The sequence below is a fragment of the Aulonocara sp. 'chitande type north' Nkhata Bay genome, linkage group LG15, assembly GCF_057382095.1.
Source record: "Aulonocara sp. 'chitande type north' Nkhata Bay isolate Kocher_YH1m ecotype deep benthic linkage group LG15, A_spYH_male_GT1.1, whole genome shotgun sequence".
Taxonomy (NCBI): domain Eukaryota; kingdom Metazoa; phylum Chordata; class Actinopteri; order Cichliformes; family Cichlidae; genus Aulonocara; species Aulonocara sp. 'chitande type north' Nkhata Bay.
In genome coordinates this window covers 36132226-36153452 of record NC_141358.1, presented here as the reverse complement: position 1 = coordinate 36153452, position 21227 = coordinate 36132226, and the positions used below count along the sequence as shown (strand labels likewise).

Below are 21227 nucleotides of genomic sequence, written 5' to 3'. Positions count from 1 at the left end.
TTTTGTCAACTCTTGGACGAGTCGTCACTCAATCCAACAGATGCGCTCTTGGGGTAAATTTGGTTGGCCACCCACTCCCACTAATGGCGATCCTATTTAAGTGATTTTCTGATTGAGAACAGGTGTGGCAATAATCAGGCCTGGGTTTGGCAGGAGAAATTGAACTCAGCTTTTCAAAGTTATGATACACCACACTTATTCCCCTGAATAATAAAAACCTTGATTTAGGAACTTCATTTTGTCTCTATTTGTGTTTAAATTTGATGATCTGAAATATTTAAGTGTGACAAACATGCTTCTAGAAAACTTTGTGAACCAGGTCATTAGATTAGTTTTAGAGTAAATATTATTCATGGTATTTGATCGGTTTTCATTGTAATGATTTCCATTTTACAAATGTTTAGTTCATTAAATAAACCCATGCTGAGCCACTTTTTGAAAATAATCACTTAAAAATCTTCAGAAGCTGTTTACTATATCACGTATGAGAAGCACAGAGAGACTACCACAGTGTCCCATGAAATGCAGGGCTTTTTTTCTTTTAGATTATTTGAGTGTCTTAGAATTTAATTTTAATAAACAAAATGAGCATTTTTTAAAAAAAAAACTTTTTTTCACTTCTTAATCGTTCATGAACATCTCTCTGTCTTCTGCACAGTCCCCACTCTTGGGAGAGGAAATGAAGGAATAATGTTTTTCCTTTTCCTCTAAAGTCCCCTTACAAAGGGTCTTCCCCTTACACTGGTGGTGCAGCTGCAACTCCCAGGAGTGAATGTGTATGACTCCATAAACACGTAGCAGAGTTCTTGTTGAAAAAGTCCATCCCAGTATTGTAAACGGTTGCACACTAAAAGGAAAAGCACTGAGGAACGGCCATTCAGTTGTATGGTGTCTCCGGTGCAGTGGATCCTGGACAAAGCTGCTTGGCCGGCACTGAGCAGCACTCAGAGCTCAGGGAGGATGATAGGAAGTGTACACGGCAAGCCAAGTCATCCAGGAAATCCTTTTGTAACTTTGCTATTGCTTGAGAAAGCACAACGGGCAGCGACTGCACACATTGAAGGATGGAGTCCAGTTTCTTTTCCAGAGCCACAATCCTACTGTCCAGCTCACCACTTCGATGCTGCAGCTCTGATACCAGATCGTACATCATGTTCTGAGTCTGAAATCATCACCAACATGCTGAGGTCACTTTCAAGTATCAGGAGATAAGCAAGTCAGGGTTTCTCACTGTTTAGATTATTATAAAAGTCATAAAATGCAGAAAAGATAATGAAAAAGAGGCAAAATGTGGTTCATACTGGATAAAAATTACAATTCCTTGTGTCAAATTACTCTCAGCATCAGTCAGAGGGTAAAATTTCCTATTATATATTAGTAAAACTGAGGCAAATAAAAACGTTTGCACAAACCTTTGCAAGATCAGCAACTGTATTGGCCTGGTCAGTTAATTTCCTTTGCTCCATTTTCACTCGTCGCAGTCTAAAGTTGTAAACCAAAACTATAGTCACATTTGTGCTACAATAATATAAATGCAACATGCAGTAAATCCTAATTCACATAATCCAGAGCCACAAATTAAACTGTAACAGCATTTACTGAAACCCCTGATGGTGGCATAATGATACCTACTGGTGGATGGCTTGCAAGAATTTACGCTGATGGTGGCGTACTCTGGCATGGTCAATCTTCTTGACCAGCTTTGTGTTTTTGTAAATGAGCCATGTCTCTCTCAACACATTTGCTGCTGTGTTCTTGATCTGTGGAAGTATGTCAATGGAAAGGCAAAACAGAAATGTAGAGACATAAATGAAGCTTAAGTCAAACAGAAACTAAAATGAGCCTGAGTACTATAGGAAAGTCTTGAGCAATCCCTCATTTCTTTATGTTTTTCTGTGAAAACCTGCACGGAAATGCAGTGTTTAAAGAATAAACAGAGTTTGTACATTTCTAATGACCTGAAAAGTCAACATTTAGTATGACAATGCTAATTCTACAACAGAGATTAAACTGGCTTTAGGCAAACTTTCTCACATCTTCTTTGAGAATCTTTTAGAAATATTTCTCCAGGCCTCTTGACAGACTTTTAAACCTCTCCTTTAGATGTTGGCTGCTTTTTGTTATCATGATGATCCCACACTGTTTCAATAATGTTGAGGTCCAGGCTCTGAGGAGGCCAAAGTATGATATTGTTCCACTTCTATTGTTCACTTTTTTTTTAGTGCATTTGTATTGTGTTTGGGATCATTGTCATGCTGAAAAATGAATCACATGCTTTCCAGATAGTATCAAAATCGGATGGTACTTTTCTGCCTTTCATAATTCAATCAGTTTTAACAAGACTGCTGGCTGAATTGCAGCCACAAGCCATGACAGAGCCTCAACCATGCTTAACAGATGGCTGTGGACACTCACTGTTGTATCTCTCTACTGACCTCTGCTGAATATATCGATGACACTTTAAATCAAAAATTTCAAATTTGGGTTAATCACTCCATAAAATCTGTTTCCACTGATTTTTAGTCCAGTTCTTGTTAAATTTGTTACACTTCAGTCTTTTCTCCTCATTTCTCTTCCTCAAGAAAGACTTCTACGGGTAGCTGCAATTAACCCCCTTTCTACTGAGATCATTTCTGAGGCTTCACTTAAAAGTAGATGATTAGATGATAGGCTAGATGAATATCACCTGAGCTCTTTCCTAGATTTTTGCCCTATTTCTTAAAGACATTGCTTTGAGATACATTTCATCTGTTAGTTTTGTTTTTTAGGCCTACCACTTGTTCTTTTGTTATCCCAAAAACTTAAGTTCACACTTCATACCATGCTAAGACATGACAAATTTTCAGTAATCGCCTTGTTGGGATTGTTGGGAATCACCTCGTTGGAGCAACTTTAAAAAAAATCTAATTGGAGGAAATTGAGGGTGGCTCAAGACTTTTGCGCAGTAGTGTATATGGTTAAAAAAGAGAAAGTGCTGTTACTTTTAAGACTGATCATGTAGTCTTAATATTAAAAATAAAGTCCAATCACTGCATGTGTAAGAACACACCTTTTTGTAGATTTGGGTATCCATCATAAAGTTGTGGACATGTTTCTCAGCTCTGGTGAGTTCTGATTTTCTTGCGACAACGGCCACGACTAAGGCTGTACAACCTGCTCCCTGATGAGAAGAAGAGAAGTGTTAGCATGACTGTGTTATTAGTTAGTAGTTAGCTAGTATAAAAACCACACCAATCATTCACGTAGGCCAGGATTTTAAAGGATTTTTAAACAGATATTTAATTGGGGTTATTCAGAAAAAAATCACTGTGAGTGATTTGCATATCTGCCTCTTCTCTACATGTGCACTGTGTTGGTATAAAACTCACCATAATTCCAGTTAACAGGCAAACCCCTTTTCCACAGTAGGTGTGAGGGACCATGTCCCCATAGCCGATGGACAGGAAGGTAATGGAGATGAGCCACATTGCTCCAAGGAAAGTGCTGGTTACTTCCTGTGCATCGTGATACCTATTTAAACATGACACCTGTCTGTAAAAGCAGTTTATGTTAAAGCTGGAGAGACTACCCTTGATTTAAGTTTCTTTCATTTTTATCCAGCATTTGTTTAACGCTGAAAATCTTCTTGATGATTTTTAAGTAACACATTTTTAAAAAAAAAACAAAAACCTTTAAGATACCTTTCACAAACACGCACTGTCCACGCAGCAATGATCCAACAGGACACACTGAAGACTAGCAGCACTGTGCCAGGACAGATGGTCATTAGGGTCTTCATGACAAAACGAGTGTCAAAGTTGATCTTATTGAGTGCACCGATGCTGCGAGAGGAAGCGTCTGTGAACAGCTTGCTGTGCAGCAGCATGACCCGGCCAATCAGGTAGAGGCGAAGGAACATCGGCACAGAGAGGATGATGTCTACGTCGGCGTAAGCCACCGATGCTGCATAGCTGAAGGCCAGTCGAGTCGTCCAGGTGAACACGTATTTCCCTGGGATTGGATGAATGGCACAGATGAGGAGCTCCAACACGATGAAGACAAGTCGCTCAAAAGTCATTGCTATCCTCCAATCGTCAGCCCCGTTGTCCACCATGAAGAGCTGTTGAAGAAAAGTAGCAACATTTCTAGACCGTGAATATGAAAGAATAATGAGTGATGAACTCGTTTTGTTGGGATTACAGTTTTTTGTTTTGTTTTCTTAATTTGGATAATTCTGACGAGATGAAAATGAATGTTTTATCTTCTGGTGTTTCTCAAAGAGACAATTTTAAATATATTTTTGGGGGTATTTTAACTTTTATCGTTATAGGATAGTGGAGAGAAGAGCTTGGATAAAGACACGTAGTAAATGGCCTCTGGGGAGATTTCAGGTATGTGGGTTGTCTGCTCAACCCCTTGAGCTAAACCAATGCTCCAATTCAGGGGGTTTTAAGACTAGTTTCCTTACTTCACGTGAATTATCTGATCCAAATGATAACGCAGCTCATGTTGGCAAAGTCATGGTTTGTTTCTTCATACCTGGATTTCCCTTGCATGGTACATCACAATGAGTCCCAGCAGAATAGCAGTAGAAATGCTGATCAGGCCTTTTAGAACATATGAATACATGGATTCCTGTAAATGGTAGAGACAATGACACAAAACTATTAAACTAATAAAAAGAAGACCATCTGTGAGTAAAACTGTTTAGGGGGCCCTCAAAGTTAAAACTTTTAATGGCACTATGTTGACGCCGCTTTCATTTGTTTGTTGAAACACATTTATTTGGAGACACTGGTGTTTCTGCTCTGAGTGTACCTTGGTGTAAAATCCCCTTGACAGCTCCGTCTCGATGACCATGACAATAATGCCAAACATCCCACAGACCAAGGCGTAGTCGCTCAGTTGTTTGCGCTTCCCAAACAGAGCTCTCCTCTGACCCAGCCTGTAGCTGATATCCTTGGTCTTCTTCGGTGGTGTGCTACCTTCCTCACCGTTGGTCTTACTGGAGTCTTCTCGGATGACTTTGGAAAAGGCGTCCTCCAGGATGGCACTGTGAAGAAGCTGGATTGGCTGCTGGCCTGAAGGAAGATCTGAAAAACTAGATCTCAAAGTGCCATGGCTGCTCAGGGGTCGGACTGCATCCCCGTTAAGTATGCCACTGCTTTGTAAGGCTTCGGGAGGCGGAGGAGTGTGTTTAGGAAGGGAGACTTTAGACCCCTGAGAGACTGTCTGCAAAATAAAATAAGACTGTCAACAACAAGCATGTAATATATCTGAAAGCATGTTACAGTGTATGGTTCAGTTAGAATTGGCATGGTATGGAAACACACAGGTTAGCTAAACCTACTTTTGATGGTTCCAATTTAAGTATGAAAACTAAACGTTTAAAGCAGCCGAATCAAAACATGCACCTGACTTTGTCGCTGTCTTGTTTTCTCATCCATTAAATCTTGAATCTCTAGGGAACTATACTGACTGATGGAGAAAGATGTGACACTTTTGTTGCCGACTGGTGTAGACGATCTTTTTATTTGGCTTGTCAGGGAGTCGTGAGGGAGGTGGTGGCACTTGAAGATGGTGGACGGATCTCCAGATGTTTGATCGCCTGCGATCAGGCAGTGGAACTCTTGCTTTCGCTGTTGCTGAACTAACAGCGGCTCTTTACCGAAAAGGTCTCTCCAGTTGACATCTGCACCAGCAGCAGGATGAGGCTGCTTTTGGAGTTTTTGTTTACACTCGACTGAGTCTAGAGGAATGTTGAACAAATTTGTTGCTTGGCTGCTGTCTTTCAGTTTATAATGATTGCAGGGCTGTTCTTTTCCACCTTCTTGGTTAGTGCACTGAGGCATGAAATGATCTTTGAGATGGTTTGTTGCAGGATTCAAAAGCTCACTTTGGTTTGTTTGCTGTAGTAAAACCTGGCAAGTAGTTGAAATGTGGCTGCTGGGAGAGAAAGGCTGAACATGTGGTGAACATAAAAGGCTTCTCTTAGCTGTTACCCTGGGAAGGCAGTCTTGGACCCTGTCCTGTTTTGACTGTGGCTGAAAACTAGAGGCATCAGGACCGGGACATCTACATCTGTCATTGTGGTTTGGATGTCCCACACTGGTGCCTGCTCTTTCTGCTGAGGGCGACTCATCTCCTGCGTTGCCAACATGGCCACAAAGGAGCAGCCAGTCCTCATCGCTTAGCTGCGATAAGGTTAGGTTTCGAGTTTTGAGTGGCGACATCTGGGCTGAACCTCTTGGAGGGCCGAGTCCATTGCATGTTTCATGGGGTGAAGATGAGACACAGCACTGGCTTTTCTCCTGTGGGGTCAAAGGTGTCTCAACCGAGGTTCCTCTGTATGGATCATGCTTCCCCTCAGGGGTCTTTATGGGAGGGGATGGGCATCCTGAGGTACAATGCTCATGGCCACCTTCGTGGAAGACTTCACCTGTTGAGTCAAGGCGCCGCGTTGCATTGGTGGGTTTAACCAGAATCAGCCTCATGGCATCAATGCAGGGCTGAAATGACACCATACACTGATCATTTTTGAAATGTCACCAAGAAATGAAACAAAGATCCTGAAATATAACTGAAAACATTTACACTGATCACTTTGGTTTATTTATTTATTTTCCCCCACAAAGTTCAAGAAGTGGTAAAAAGACTCAACTGCAGAAGGAGTTCATACATTCAAACATTATTGATTATGCAGGAAGACAGATATGATGGATGTATGGGTGGATGGACAGATGAAGAGGGATATTTCAATGTGAACATGATTTGAATGTTGCAAGTGGTCAGACTTACTTATACAGTCATGTTAACTAATTACCCCCTTACTGCTTGCATAGCAATTGGAAAGTAAGTCACAGAAAGATGCTTTTAATCAAATCCAGTTAATTAACTCATCAGTAAGTGTGAGCACCTCTATAAAAGCAGATGTTTTGGCAGGTTGTTGGTCTGGAGTATTCAGGTGTGTGTTGACAGAACATTATAATCTACAGTCTTGTGCCAAAGGTCAGACTGCGCAATGCGCAGGCCTCATTTAGCATGTTAAATGTTACAGCAGAGGTGTCAAACATCGTGCTTGGGGGCTAGAATCAGCCTTGCAATGACTTCAATCTGGTCCACTGGATAGCTTTGGAAAATCAAAAATGTACGTTTTATAAATATAGGACAGTCTGGGTAGGGATGTACTAAAAATATTTTTGTAATTTTACAATTTAATCATGTAGGAAAACTGAGATGTACTGTTGAAAATGCACGTCTTTATCTTATATTAAACATGTCAGGGATAAGATGTGTAGTTAAACGTCTTTACACCAACAGAAAGTGAAAGTTTCTCTCATCCGGCCCACTTAAGATCAAAGTGGGCTGTATGTGGGCCTCAGTGTAAAATGAGTTTGACAGTTTCCCTGCGTTAGAGTGCACAATTAGAAAAAACTGAACAAGCGTAGCTTTTTTGAAAGTTTCAGTCTTTTGGACAGACGAGACCAAAGTAGACATGTTTAGCCATAATGTACGGCACCACAATTGGAGACAAACAAATACAGCATACCAACACAAACACCTCACACCAACTGTCAAACATGCTGGTGGAGGGGTGACAAACGGGACAAATTCTGTCTCACAGAAACACCATCGTTCAGAGGACGGTGATCACAAGCACAGCAGCAAATCTACAAAAAATAAAAGAATCAAGATTTTGCAATGCACCGGTCAATATCCAGACCTCAACCCAACTGAAATGCTGTCAAGGGATCTTAAGAGAACACAGTGAAAACAAATGAAGGCAAACCTCAATGAAGTGACTCAACAATGTAAAGAATTATGGGTTTACAATTCCTCCACAGCGATGTGAGAGACTCATAAATGATTACTTCAAATTATTTCAGCTGAAGGTGGTTCTGCACTACAACCACGGAGAAATAACTAAAGCTGTCAAATTAATGTGGCAAGTTTCACATTGTATACAACTGAGTGGTTGTGAAAAATTACAGCATAGTAATAAGGTGTAAATAATCAATCCTGAAGTACCATAGGCTACTTAAGTAGATGAACTTTCCACAAAGAAATCGATACCGACTGACTCCAGAAATAAGATGTTTCACAACTCTTCTGTCATTTAGGAATCTTTAGCTTTAATGAGGCCATTTGTTCAGCATGAAAGGAAAAAAAGTTCATCAAAAATAAATCTTCAAATTCAGTCTAATAGATTTTTTTTTAAACTTATTGCTTTTTAAAATAGTTATTCAAGGCAATCTGACACTAGATTAAAAAAAAACATGTTCAGTCACAGGTTTGTGTTTTTTCTAAGGATCTGTCACAAGCAGATGTGAACCCCCGCTCATGTTTATTTACTGCGCATCAAAATCAGAAAGCCTCAGATAATAATACTGAGCAGACTCACACACTACATTACACTATAGCTATATAACTACAGATATAGATTCGGAGTTACATTAGTATCTTTAAGGGTTTGGTTTTCTCTTTTTTTCCTCCTTTTACAGGGTTGAATTTTAGTTGTAGAAGAAGTTAGACCATTTCAAATTTTTAAGGATATGATTTTGTTGATTAATTGAATAAAATCTAAATTCACAATACAAAAATGTGCATATCCATCCAGCCAACTATCCATCAACAGACTCAATCAAATGGTAGACCCTTAAATAAACCTCTGAATATATAATAAATAGTCACTTATAAACAAAAGGCATCTGCAGCAGCTTACCTTTACCTCCTTTATGACTTCAGCCAGTCATTTCCAGGAGAGCACTTAGTGCACAAGTGCTCCTTACCATCTTCTTCCATACGTTACTTTTTTTCCAGACTTGAAGAAGCAGGTTACAGACGGAAAGTGCTCCTGATTTGCAGAACACAAGTGTTAAGAAGAAAAGGAGCAGTCAGAGTGGGTGTTGGACACGGCTTCCCTCCTCCCGGTACAAACACTCGATAAAGGAGCTTTAGAGACGCTTTCCTTTGAAAGTAATGATTAGAATTCAACACGAAGAAAGGAAAGGGCAGCAGCAGCTGGCCTGGTAAAGGGTTGCCAAGCAAAGACACAGAGTGGGAGGGTGCAGCAACAGGTTAGAGAAAAAAATCTGGAACATCAGACTGGCGTGTTAAGGCGGAACATCACACATATAGCTCAAAGACATTAAATGGGAGTGGGCTGCTGGGTTGACAGGGGAAAACAAAAAGGAAATTGTAGCTTTCAATGCAGAGCGGAATATAAAAGGTCAGTTGAAGTTGTCATTGAAGCTCTTTGGTTCAAAGGCCTTCGCACGTTCTCTTATCTCGTCCACCAGAAGAGCCTGCAGAACAAAAGTGCCCATTTTTAAATCTGGTTCTGAATCAATCGAGCTAGCGAGGGCGACGTCTCATCAATGGGGCACGAAAAGATCTAAGAAATGAAACTGCGCGAGCAATTTTATAATAAAAGTATATTTATATACATGTGGAGAAGTGTAACGTCCAAATTTACTTGGCAGGAGTGGTGTTGCTTTCTGACCTTGTTCCTCTCCGGTGTTGCTTATAGACATTGATGTTGTATTTGTATGTAGCCTATTATGTTTGTATTTAGAAATAAAAACCTGCAAAGTTTTGATAATTCTCAATGTGAAGAATTTGTCATTTATAAGCACACACAACATTGCCCAAAAAATTTATTTATTACAGTCTGTGGGAGAGCTATGTGCGAAAATCCCATTCCCCCAATATAAATACGCATTATAGTTTATATAATACTTATATTTAGGTAGCTTCAGCTCTGTTTTATCTGCGCTTACTGTCCATCCACCTGGCATCAGACGAACTCTGGCCTGCTGCCTCAGCAGCTCAGCGTGAATGTTGCTGTGCTGGAGAAAACCTTTGTGACCGCAGGAGCGCTGCTTGCTGTCACAGGCCAAATAAATGGCCGCCACAGTCATCTGAAAGCAACAACTGATACATGGACACAGTTGCATGAAAAGTATTTTCTCCCTTCCCGAGTTCTTATTTTTTCCATATTTGTCAAACTTAAGATTTTAATATTAGACAAAGATAACCTGAATACATTCAAAGTGCAGTCTTTAAATGACGATTTCATTTAAGGGTAAAAAGGTTATCCAAACCTACCTAAGGTAATTTCCCCTAAACTTAATAACTGGTTGTGCCATCTTCAGCAGCAAGAACTCCAATCAAGTGATTGGCAATGAACCATTCACATCACTGTGGAGGAATTTTGGCCCACTCGTCTTTGCAGAATTGTTTAAATTCAGGCACATTGGACGATTTCCAACCATGAAAATCCTCCATAGTCTTTTAAGGTCTTGCCAAAGCGCTTCCGTCTGATTTAAGTCACCACCACCATGGTGGTTTTATGTTCTTTTTAGAAAATGCTGTGTTAGCTTTATGTCAGATTTAGCGGGACTCTAACCTTCCAAAAAGTTCAACTTTTGTCTCGTCAGATCACACAACATTTTCCCAAAAGTCTCGGGGATGATCCAGATGTTTTCTGGCAAATGTGAGATGAAACTTTGTGTTCTTTTCGGTCAGCAGTGGTTTTCTCCTTGAACTCTCCCGTGGATGTCATGTTTGCCCAGTCTGTTTCTTATTGTTGAATCATGAACTCCGACCTTAACTAAGTCTTTGCAATTCTTTCCAGACTGATAGATGACAGTGACTTTGTTTCTCAGGGGTTTCCTTAGATCAGAGGTGGTGAACTCCAGGCCTCAAGGGCTGGTGTCCTGCAGGTTTTAGATATCACCCTGGGTCACCACACCTGAATCAAATGATTAGTTCATTACCAGGCCTCTGGAGAACTTCAAGACATGTTGAGGAGGTAACTTAGCCATTTAAATCTGCTGTGTTGGATCAAGGACACATCTGAAACCTGCAGGACACCGGCCCTTGAGAGTTTCCCCACCCCTGCATGCCTCATGGCATGATGTGTTGATTTTTGACCTTTTTTAGCCTGCTTCACTTTGTCAGACAGGTTCTATTTAAGTTAGTTCTTAATTTAACAGGTCTGACAGAAATCAGGCCAGGATTAAAAACATTTTGTATTTTCTCCGGTTAAGAAGAAATGTGACAAATATGCAAAAAACTAAGAGATTATGAAGGAGATAAATACTTTTTCACGAGATTAAAGGCCTAAAGTGGAGAAAACTTGGACAGTAGAAACTCCTCTGGGAATTAATTAATAATAAATTGAAGCTGTATTGGCACTACCAGAGGCCCCTCTGCACACGCCATTGCTGTTCTGCATTTTAAACGACTTATTTGAAAAGAAGGTTTGTAAATGATGACTAAAAGCAAAACTGCATCAGTTACATACACACATGAGCATGAGGCCACAATATTCGCACCAACACAGCTCTACATGTTTGATGATAACTTGAGGCTTCTGCTTTCAGGGGTCACAACAGACTCTCTCTTCTGTAAAAGAAAGAATAAGTCATTGCTGGCTTCCAGCCAACAGGTCTGGCAGAATAGATAAGGGATGCACCCGCTGTTGACCAAAGTCTGAGGAGGTTTAAAAAAATGACTAAATTCTATATCTCAGTCTTATTAGATAATATTAAAAGTACCAATAATTTTTTTGAGCAACTTTCAGCCTGGTAGACAACTGGCTAATGTTCTTTTCCTTCTATTAGCTCACCTGGAGGGGCATAAGGAGCTACTCCAAGTGAGTGTTTAGGCTACATACCAAATGGGTACACATTGAACACTTACTCCCATTTGATTCCCAGCTGGTTGAAACTTTAATGCATGTCACTCCTCTAATGTCTCTCCCTTATCAGACTGTCAGACTGCTAGGTTGGAGCAGTCTGACACTGCTCCAACCTAGATTTAAAAAAAAAAAAAACTTAACCAACAGCAGTCTGACTCTCAGCAGTTACAATCGAAGCAATGCGATAGACGCCTGAAAATAAAAGCAACAACCAGTTAAACATTACATGTGGTAAAGCTGAATAGCCAGTGAAGACACCATCCTTGTGTCAACATAACAATGTTTCAACATTTTGCCATTAGATTGGTGCTGTATGTGATGGTGCAATAGCCACTCCTCATTCTGGTCGTGTATCACAGAGCCAAAAAAAGATAGCATGTGGAGTAAGCGGGCGTTATTACAGTTGATCTCTGTAACCACTTCACCATCCTGTAGGTTTTTAGCAAATGCAAAGTCAGGCCGTGTTCTTACACATCTGAACCACAGTGGGGATATTGTGGTAGAAATCTCACTTCCTGTCTATGCACCTTTGATAGTTCAGCTGCTCTAACGCCGGAATTTCCCATCTTTGGGATAAAGTACTTTTCACTGCATTATCTTATCTTGTATTCAGGGGTCTCTTAATCTGTAGACACCTCAATACTAAGGCTGAGATTATACCCACTTGGTGACAGCTGCGGACAGTACAGATAAGACATTTTTTGATACTCCACCCTCCAAGCCCTGCTTAAAGTCCACCTGAAGGATTCATGGCCAAACAAGCTCATGTGGTCACAAAATGCTGGAGGGAACACGGACATTCCAACCGATTATAAAATTTACAGCAGTGAGACCTCGTCATACCCACATACGTGGAAACTTTGATACACTAGATTCTGAAGAATCTGGTGAGTCACTTTCCAACGCAAAGAAAGAAAAAAAAATCTAATTCCCAAAGAATGTACTCGTCATTGGCGAGTACAAAACTAGAACTCGACATCTCAGTGAGGTCAAATATCAGCTCTCTGACGTTTATATGTATTGCACAACAGCACTTGCCAAAAAGCATTCAACTTCAGCATATGGAACAACGTATGTGCCTCCTAACAGTATGAACTGCATTTACAAAGAATGACAGATATTGATGATTGAGCAGTGAACTTTAATAAGTTATTCTCAAAACATCTGGCTTCCCACCTTGCCAGGAGTGCTAGGGGGAAAAAAAGAGAGAGAGAGAGAGAGAGAGAGAAAAGCAGTTACATTTATTAGATGCTGAGATGCCTCATTAGAGGCTGTGTGCACAAACATGAGGATCAGTTTTTATTTGATGGGTCATGATGAGTCTCTCCTCGTTAGTGAATGAAAAAATAAGTCAGGTCCTGTGGCACTGGAGAGACTGATAACGGTGAAGCTCTCGTCAGCAGAACTCATTTTTTCCCCCAAAGAAATTATTTAATTTTTCAATGGAAGTCCCCAGTGTGTATAGGCAGACAGTTTTCATTAGTGAACACGATTTCACTTTGTGTTGTAGGTGGAAAAGCGCTGGTTGAGGGGGTTTTCTGGTGCTTTTGCCCATTCTTTCTTCAATTGCTGTTTCAGTTGTGACAATCTCATGTTGGGATTCTCCTGTTTTAGACGAGGCATGTTTTCTTGCTCGTAAGCGGCAAATGCCGCTTTCATCCTGCGCTCCGGGTGACGGTCCAGGTCCTCGGGCCCCACGCTGAAACACAGGAAGACACACTGAGTGATTGTGTATTGTTAACATTTGCACAAGTACAACAGGAAGCCTCACGCATAATCAGAGGTTAGGGTTAGGTAGGGTTAGTACATATACGTTGTTACTGTGCTTAAGTTGAATTTTCAGGTACCTGTTTTTTCTACTCCTTACATTTTTAAAACAGGCTCATTACTTTTGCTTTAAAGCATTTGAGGAGAGTTATTATTACACATCACTGAAGGCCTCGAAATATCAAACCGATTTGAACCTAAACACATGAAAGGCAGTCATGTTCGTTTTAGTGCTGTCAGCGTTAATCTGGCTAAAATGACGTTAACGCCATAACCGCATTAATGCAGCAAATCTCTGTTATCGAGTTAGCGCAGATCGCCCCGTGCGTGAGGCTGCACGGCCCTAATATGTTAACGAGCTCGTTAACGCATTAGGGCCGTGCAGCCCCACGCACGGGGCGATCCGCGCTAACGGAGATTTGCTGCGTTAATGCGGTTATGGCGTTAACGTCATTGTAGCCAGATTAACGCTGACAGCACTAGTTCGTTTATTAATCACCAAAGGATGTCACATAAAAAGAGACGAAAGAGGCAAAACTGTGTTCAGTAGTCCGGGGTTAAAGTGGGTTGTGTTTTTATTTCTTTTTTGCCACAACAGCAGAGTGACTGCAGGTGTCCGTAAGTTGCGTCTAATATAGCGACAGCGTAAACAGAATACTGTCAGTGTAGAGGATGAGAATCAGTCAGGACAACTCATGAAACATCAGGTGTGTAAGGTGTGTAGAAATTATTTTTCTATAAACAATTCCAGGGTTCCCCAACCTGCTGGATCTACTTTAACCTCTACCTGCTCTTCCTGTTTGAAGCAAAGTCACCCTCTAAAATTTTTCCTCTTTTTCTCTCCTGATGTTCTACTTAACAGATTTGAGCGGAATACCTTTATTAGAACTAAAATTTAGACTAAAATTAAGTTTGTTTTCCTACATACTAATATTATTTTATTGTCACATTAATGCAGAACAAGGTTCAGTTAGCTTTGTATAAAAGTAGATGGTAGAAGTGTTCTTTAAGGAGCTACTTTTACCTTTTTTACTTTGAGTACATTTCGAAGCCTGTACTTTTTTAGTTTTACTTGAGTAAAGAAGTTTAACCGGTACTTCAACTTTTACTGGAGTATTTTTTAATGCTAGTATCTGTACTTCTACTTAATTACAGAATATCTGTACTTTTCCCACCTCTGGACATAATTAATACCTGAGAACAGCGATGGCATCTTCTATTGTTCTGGCTTCCACGGTTCCTTCTTCAGGGATAACTCTGTTCACATTCTCCTCCAATGGAGTTTCCAGGTGGCTTTTCTCTGTGGGAAGAAATTTAAACATGGCACAATTACAAATCTAGATCATCTATGAATCTTATGACGATTTTATTACTCTACAAGCACATGCTTGTCTTCAAAATGTGCTCAACCTTTCGGATTGAGCTGGTCCTGCTCTTGCTGCTGCTGCTCATTGCGAAGCGTCTCCTCGATCTGTGCACGAGTCACTTTCCCACCAGATCCAGCGCCCTGCTGGGACCTGCCTTTCAGTCTAGCATTCTCCTCATCGAGAAGTCGCTGATTTTCCTTTTTCCTCTCAAGGAGTTCCAGCCTCTTTTTCTCCTTGTCATCCTGCAACATCAGAAAAAGTATCTGAGAGAAAAGACTCACTGCTCTTCTGTGCTTAAAGATTTGGTTATTTTGGTCACTACATGTATTAAGGCGCATGAGATTAGATCACAACCATACACGTACTGTCTGTACAGAGCACAATGAGTTTGAAAAAGAAATGACTAAATAAATCCCCGGACACATGTCTCTCCAGTCTAGTCAGTACATGTCTATGTATGACATGATGTGAAGCAGTGCAGAGTAATGCCTGATAATCTCTACTAAAGCAAACATAACACACAGCTTTTTTTCACATAGTAAGTCAAGTACCACTGCCTGAACACATGCAGATGCACTAACTGTTTTATATACACCCAATCAAGGCCTATTAACTAGATAATCTTTGACTACAACTGCTAATTTCTTTTTACCAGCATAAAAAGGATTTGTTTGACAGTACTAACTGGATTGACCAATACTCAGAACAAATGGAAAAGCCAAAGAACTCCGTGAAGATCTAAGAAGGAGAGCTGTATATTAACACAAGTTGGAAAGTTCACTTGGAGACATTTCCAAACAACTACAGATTCCAGGATCACTGGTTTAAACAGCTGTACAAGTTGTGTACAAGTTATTCAGATTTGTCACTTCTTTATCAAAGTCTGGAAGAACACCCAAAGTGTCATCCTGGGATGACAGCAAATTGGTTTAGGATGTTCAGGAACAACTCAGAAACTAAGCCTGTAAACTGCTGAAGCGCCACAGTGTCACTGACCACAGTGAAGCAAGTTTTATATCACTATGGACTGAGAAGGTATCAACAAAGAAAGAAGCCCAGTTTACAAAATCATCACCCTCAAATTTGACTGAAGCTGCCCACAAGGACAAGCCAAAGCCCTCTGGAGAAAAGTCAGCTGAGACAAAGATGGAATTATTTGGTCACAGTGACAAGAAGTGTGTTTGGACGAGTAAAGGTGAGGCTTTCAAACCTAAGAACATTGTAACAACTATCAATAATGGTGGTGGTAGCATAATGCTCTGGGGCTATTTTGTTGCTAGTGGTACTGGTACACTGCACAATGACTAAAAAGGAGGACTACCTTCAAATTCTTTAACTTCATGTCAAATCATCAACTAGATGGTTCAAACTTGGACACAGTTGAGTCTTCCAAAAGCACAATGATTCTAAACACGCATCAATGCTGGTTTTGGAATTGGTAACGCAGGCTATCATTAAACACATTTTCAGTAAATATGTGAACTACAAATTTACTGAAAATTTGCAAAGTATGCTTAGAAGTAGGTAGGGTGGTTGCCAGGAACCCATCCGATTTAAATGAAGTCTTGGTAGAGTCTTATTCTACCACTTTTCCAAGAAGAGTAATCAAATATCCAGCCAGAAGATAATGGATGACTGCCAAAAGCATCTAGTCAAGGTGCTATGGGATAGTTAAAGAAATACGTACTGGTTGGGATTGGTTAGTTTGTCAGTGCTAACTTCTTTCAGCTGCTCTCATATTCATATATATATATATATATATATATATATGCATGCTCTGAGAGACTGCTATGACACCACAGACTGGGATGTGCTCCTGAGCCCACATGGTGAGGACATAGAGGGGGCGACACACTGTCTTACAGACTACCTCAACTTTTGTGTGGACACAGTCGCCCCTGCTAAGACGGTACGGTGTTATCCTAATAACAAACCGTGGGTAACACAGGAAGTCAAACCTGTCCTCAACATGAAGAAGAAGGCTTTCAGGAGCAAAGTGAAGGAGGAGATGAAAGCAGCACAGCGGGAGGTGAAACGCTGCCTGAGGGAAGCAAAGGACACCTACAGCAGGAAGGCGGAGCAGAAGTTGGAGAGGAACAATATGAGGGAGGTCTGGAATGGTGTGAAAACCATCACAGGCCACAACACCAAGAACAGCACAGTGGGGGGGGACTGTGGAGAAGGCAAACGAACTCAACAACTTCTTCAACAGGTTTGACCAGCCCACAACCCCCCCCCACCCTCACCTTCACTACAGAGTCCTCTCCCCACTCTCCTACCTCCCTCGCTTCCCCCCCTTCCTGACACCATGACACCCCCCTCCTCCAATCCCTCTTTCAGCAGCAAGACATCTCCCCCCCTCCCCTCCTCCCAAATATCTCCCAGTGTCACAGTGGATCAGGTCAGGAGACAACTGAGGAAGCTTCGCTCCAGAAAGGCAGCAAGCCCAGACAAGGTGTGTCCTAGGATGCTAAAGGCGTGTGCTGCTGAACTTGGGGAGCCGCTACAACGAGTCTTCAACCTCAGTCTGCGACTGGGGAGAGTGCCCGCCCTATGGAAGACATCCTGCATCGTCCCGGTCCCCAAAAGGAACCGGCCCAATGAGCTGAATGACTTCCGACCGGTGGCACTGACGTCACATCTTATGAAGACTCTAGAGCGGCTCTTCCTCAACCTCCTCCGACCACAGGTACAACATGCCCAGGACCCACTACAGTTTGCATACAAGGCGGGTGTCGGAGTGGAGGATGCCATCCTGTACCTCCTACACAGAGCCCACTCACACCTGGATGGGGGAAAAGGCACGGTCAGGATCCTGTTTCTTGACTTTTCCAGTGCCTTTAATACCATCCGGCCCTGTATGCTTCAGGAAAAACTGAACAGGATGGAGGTGGACCCCTGCCTGGTGGCTTGGATCTCCGACTACCTCACCGACAGACCACAGTACGTCAGGCTGAAGGACATCACGTCTGACACTGTGGTCAGCAGCACAGGAGCACCACAGGGAACTGTGCTGTCCCCTCTTCTCTTCACCCTGTACACCTCTGACTTCTGCTACAACTCTGAATTATGCCATATTCAGAAGTTTGCAGATGACACGGCCTTCATGGGGTGTATCTGGGATGATCAGGAAGAGGAGTACAGAAGTCTGGTGAGGAACTTTGTCGCATGGAGTCACACAAACCACCTGCAACTCAACACCTCAAAGACTAAGGAACTGGTTGTGGACTTCGGGAGGTCTAGAGCAGGTCCACTGCCGGTTCAGATAGAGGGGGAGGAGGTGGAGGTGGTCAACAAGTACAAGTACCTCGGGCTGTGGGTGGACAATAAACTGGACTGGTCATGCAACACAGAGCACCTGTATAAAAAAAAGCCCAAAGCCGACTGTACTTCCTCAGGAGGCTGAGGTCTTTTAAAATCTGCAGGAAGCTCCTGAGGATGTTTTACCAGTCGGTGGTTGCTGGAGTACTTTTCTATGCTGTGGTGTGCTGGGGGAGCAGCACAGCAAAGAAGGACTCATCCAGGCTGGAGAAACTGATCAGGAAGGCTAGCTCTGTGGTCAGCATGAAGCTGGACACTCTGGTGACAGTGGCAGAGAAAAGGACATTAAAGAAACTGATGGACATTATGAACAATGCTGGGCATCCTCTGCACACGGCCATAAACAACCAGAAGAGTCTGTTCAGTGACAGGTTGCTTCTCCCCAAGACAAGAACTAACAGACTTAAAAACTCCTTTGTCCCACACGCCATCAAACTGTTTAACTCCTCTCTGGAGGGGAGAGGGAGGGGAAACAGGAGGACAAAGGAGGGGGGAACAACTAAGCTATAGTGCCTCTTCACCTCACTGTTCACTACCTTGTGGAATACTTTTTGTAAATAGTCAACAGTGCAATAGACCTCAATACTTGAAATGTGCAATTCACTTGTATTTTTATTTTTTATTCCTATTTATTCTATTTATCCCCTTTGTATATTTTATTTATATTTGTCTCTGTATTTATATATGTGTGTGTATGTGTGTATATATATATATATAACATTCTGTAACTTCTGTCGGTGCTGTGCTTTTTTGGAAATCGAATTTCCCAGAGGAACCCACCCGAGGGATTAATAAAGTTCTATCTTATCTCTCTCTCTCTCATATATATATATATATATATATATATATATATATATATATATATATATATATACACATACATACATACATACATACATATATTCAAGTATATATATCTTCAAGTACATTGAAGATGAAATTGTACTTCACACCTGGCTAAAGAAAGAGCTTACCTTCCTTTGCTCTTTTTTGAGTACATGCTTGTCAGTTTCCTGCCAGAGAGCATCTTCTTCTTGCTGCTTCTTGCGGGCGTCTGCCACCGCCTTAGCCTCAGCTTTTCGGGCTCTGGCCGTGGCCGCCTTGGAGTTCTCACCCTGGAATTTCTTTGGCATCCCAACAGCTGTTTTTCAACTGAGGGACAAGCCAAGACAAGAGGGCCAAGATAAGACTAAGAAACGTTTCAATACTGACGCACAATATTGAGCCAGACTTTTTATTTTGAATGCAACACAATAAAAAAACACATTCTCGAGGCATTTATCAACGGATATATTGTTCATTTATAGAACGTTTACATGACAGGCAATGCGCAGGAGCTCTTTCAGGACCTTAACATTTATCTTCAGCTGGATCGTAGGTTACATAACACACAGTTCGTGTAAATAGTTAACTTAATTAGCTATACTTTGGCCTGAAAACGGCAATGCATACTTTAATCTCCACAATCATTGAAATGGTTGCAGTTTGCCTGTCAGTACAGCTAGTTAGCATCAGCTAGCTGCAGTTGGCTTGAGGATGCGCCAGACTTGTTTGGCTATCAACTACATTCCCGTTTCCTCTGTTACTTAGCCAAATTTTAGCTGATATGACATTCCCAATGACATACGTTAAGTTAATTATAAACGTGGTTTCATACCAGTAATGAAAGAAGAACCAGGTCGTAGGTAGACGACAGTTTACTGTTATTTCGAAGCGGCATCCGCCACCTCCTCTCCGAAAACCAGCGCGCTCACTGATGACGTTACGAAGCACAATTATACTGTAAACAGCTAGGACTGTAGAAAATAGTAAACATGTGTTTTTGTTAATTCTTTGTTAAACTTCAAAATGATTAAACACACATTTCAGTATGGTCATGAGTATGGAAGCAAGTTTTTTTTAATTATATAAATTGAAATTTCAAGATACTAATTTTGAGAAATAACCCAATTACTAGATTGTTAAAAATTCTTTTATTTTATACATTCATTTGTTTTTTCCGGTGGCGGGAATATATGGAAGCTCGTTTCCACCACAATAAATAAATAACTACAGTTTGTAACTTAAAAATTCTTGTTATTATTTTTTTTTTAAATCTAGTATGTTTACATTTTGAGAAGCTAACACGAAATTTACGATAACACCTGGAAATACTGAATTTATATGTATCCAAAAAAACCAGCAAAAAACCAAAACAAAACAATCCCCCTCTGGCCCCTGCTGGTGGTCTCAATTCTTCAAGCTTGGGTCCTCTGGGAGCTTGAGGATCCTACACAGTATCTTAGCTGTTCCTAGGACTGCACTCCTCTGGAAAGAGATCTCTGATGTTGTACCTGGGATCTGCTGGGGCCAGTCACATAGCTTGTTGGTCGCTGCACCAAGTGCTCCGATTACCACTGGGATCACTGATGCCTTCACTTTCCACATCTTCTCAAGCTCAGCCCTTGGTAGTTTTCAAGCTTCTTGTGTTGTGCTCCTTCCTGATGTTGCTGTCACTCAGCATAGCAATCCATCTCCAATTGCTCCATTCCATAGTTGGTATCCATAGTTATGACTTGATGGCTGCTTTTGCTAGAGGCTTGAAGTTGGCCTCTAGTGTCTTTTGCCGCATTCCCAATGAGTTCCTGAGGAATGCTCTTAGAGTCCTGTTGATATTGTACGCTTCTAGGAATTCCATGATCCATGTGTGGGGCACTGAGTGATAGGCCTTCTTGTAGTTAATCCAGACAGTGCACAGGTGGGTCAGTCTGGTCTTGCAGTCTCAAGCGGCTGTTCTGTATCTGTCTGTTTTGCCCCTCTGGTATTACTGCCAGTTCCTTTCTGTGCCCTGCTCATGTATTGATCCACAAGCCTGTTCTTCTCAGCTGTTATGATGCCTGACAGGAGCTTCCATGTCATACTGAGGCAGGTTTTTTCCAGTAGTTGGATGAAACCGGCCTCTTCTAGGGATGCTCGGGGATCAGAACTGTCTGGCCTTCAGTTAGCCATTCCGGGTGTGTGTCATCTACTAGCAGCTGGTTTATTTGTGCAGCCACGTCTTAGACACCCCTTTCTTCAGCTCTGATAGTTGGTTAACTTCCCTCTGTGCT

The 21227-nt window shown here is 41.5% G+C and overlaps 2 protein-coding genes across 3 annotated transcripts; both read right to left on the bottom strand.

Moving 5' to 3' along the window:
* Positions 1–560: 560 nt before the first annotated feature.
* On the bottom strand, positions 561–6473 carry kcnn1b (potassium intermediate/small conductance calcium-activated channel, subfamily N, member 1b). Of its 2 annotated transcripts, none has more exons than XM_086263216.1 (9): positions 5388–6473; positions 4798–5211; positions 4519–4614; positions 3681–4099; positions 3369–3531; positions 3050–3160; positions 1633–1760; positions 1413–1482; positions 561–1162 (listed from the first exon to the last, which is right to left on the bottom strand). In XM_086263216.1, exons 1-9 carry the CDS (start codon positions 6471–6473, stop codon positions 878–880), a joined length of 2772 nt encoding a protein of 923 aa, XP_086119342.1. In that variant the 3' UTR covers positions 561–877. The 2 variants fall into 2 exon arrangements, with proteins under 2 accessions (XP_086119342.1, XP_086119340.1); XM_086263214.1 differs by having other exon boundaries at positions 5394–6473.
* A 6330-nt stretch (positions 6474–12803) lies between these two features.
* On the bottom strand, positions 12804–19916 carry ccdc124 (coiled-coil domain containing 124). Its single transcript, XM_086264550.1, has 5 exons — positions 19796–19916; positions 19113–19290; positions 14861–15059; positions 14645–14750; positions 12804–13382 (listed from the first exon to the last, which is right to left on the bottom strand). The coding sequence occupies exons 2-5, from the start codon at positions 19269–19271 to the stop codon at positions 13178–13180; spliced, it is 669 nt and encodes a 222-aa protein (XP_086120676.1). The 5' UTR covers positions 19272–19290; positions 19796–19916; the 3' UTR covers positions 12804–13177.
* Positions 19917–21227: the final 1311 nt, after the last annotated feature.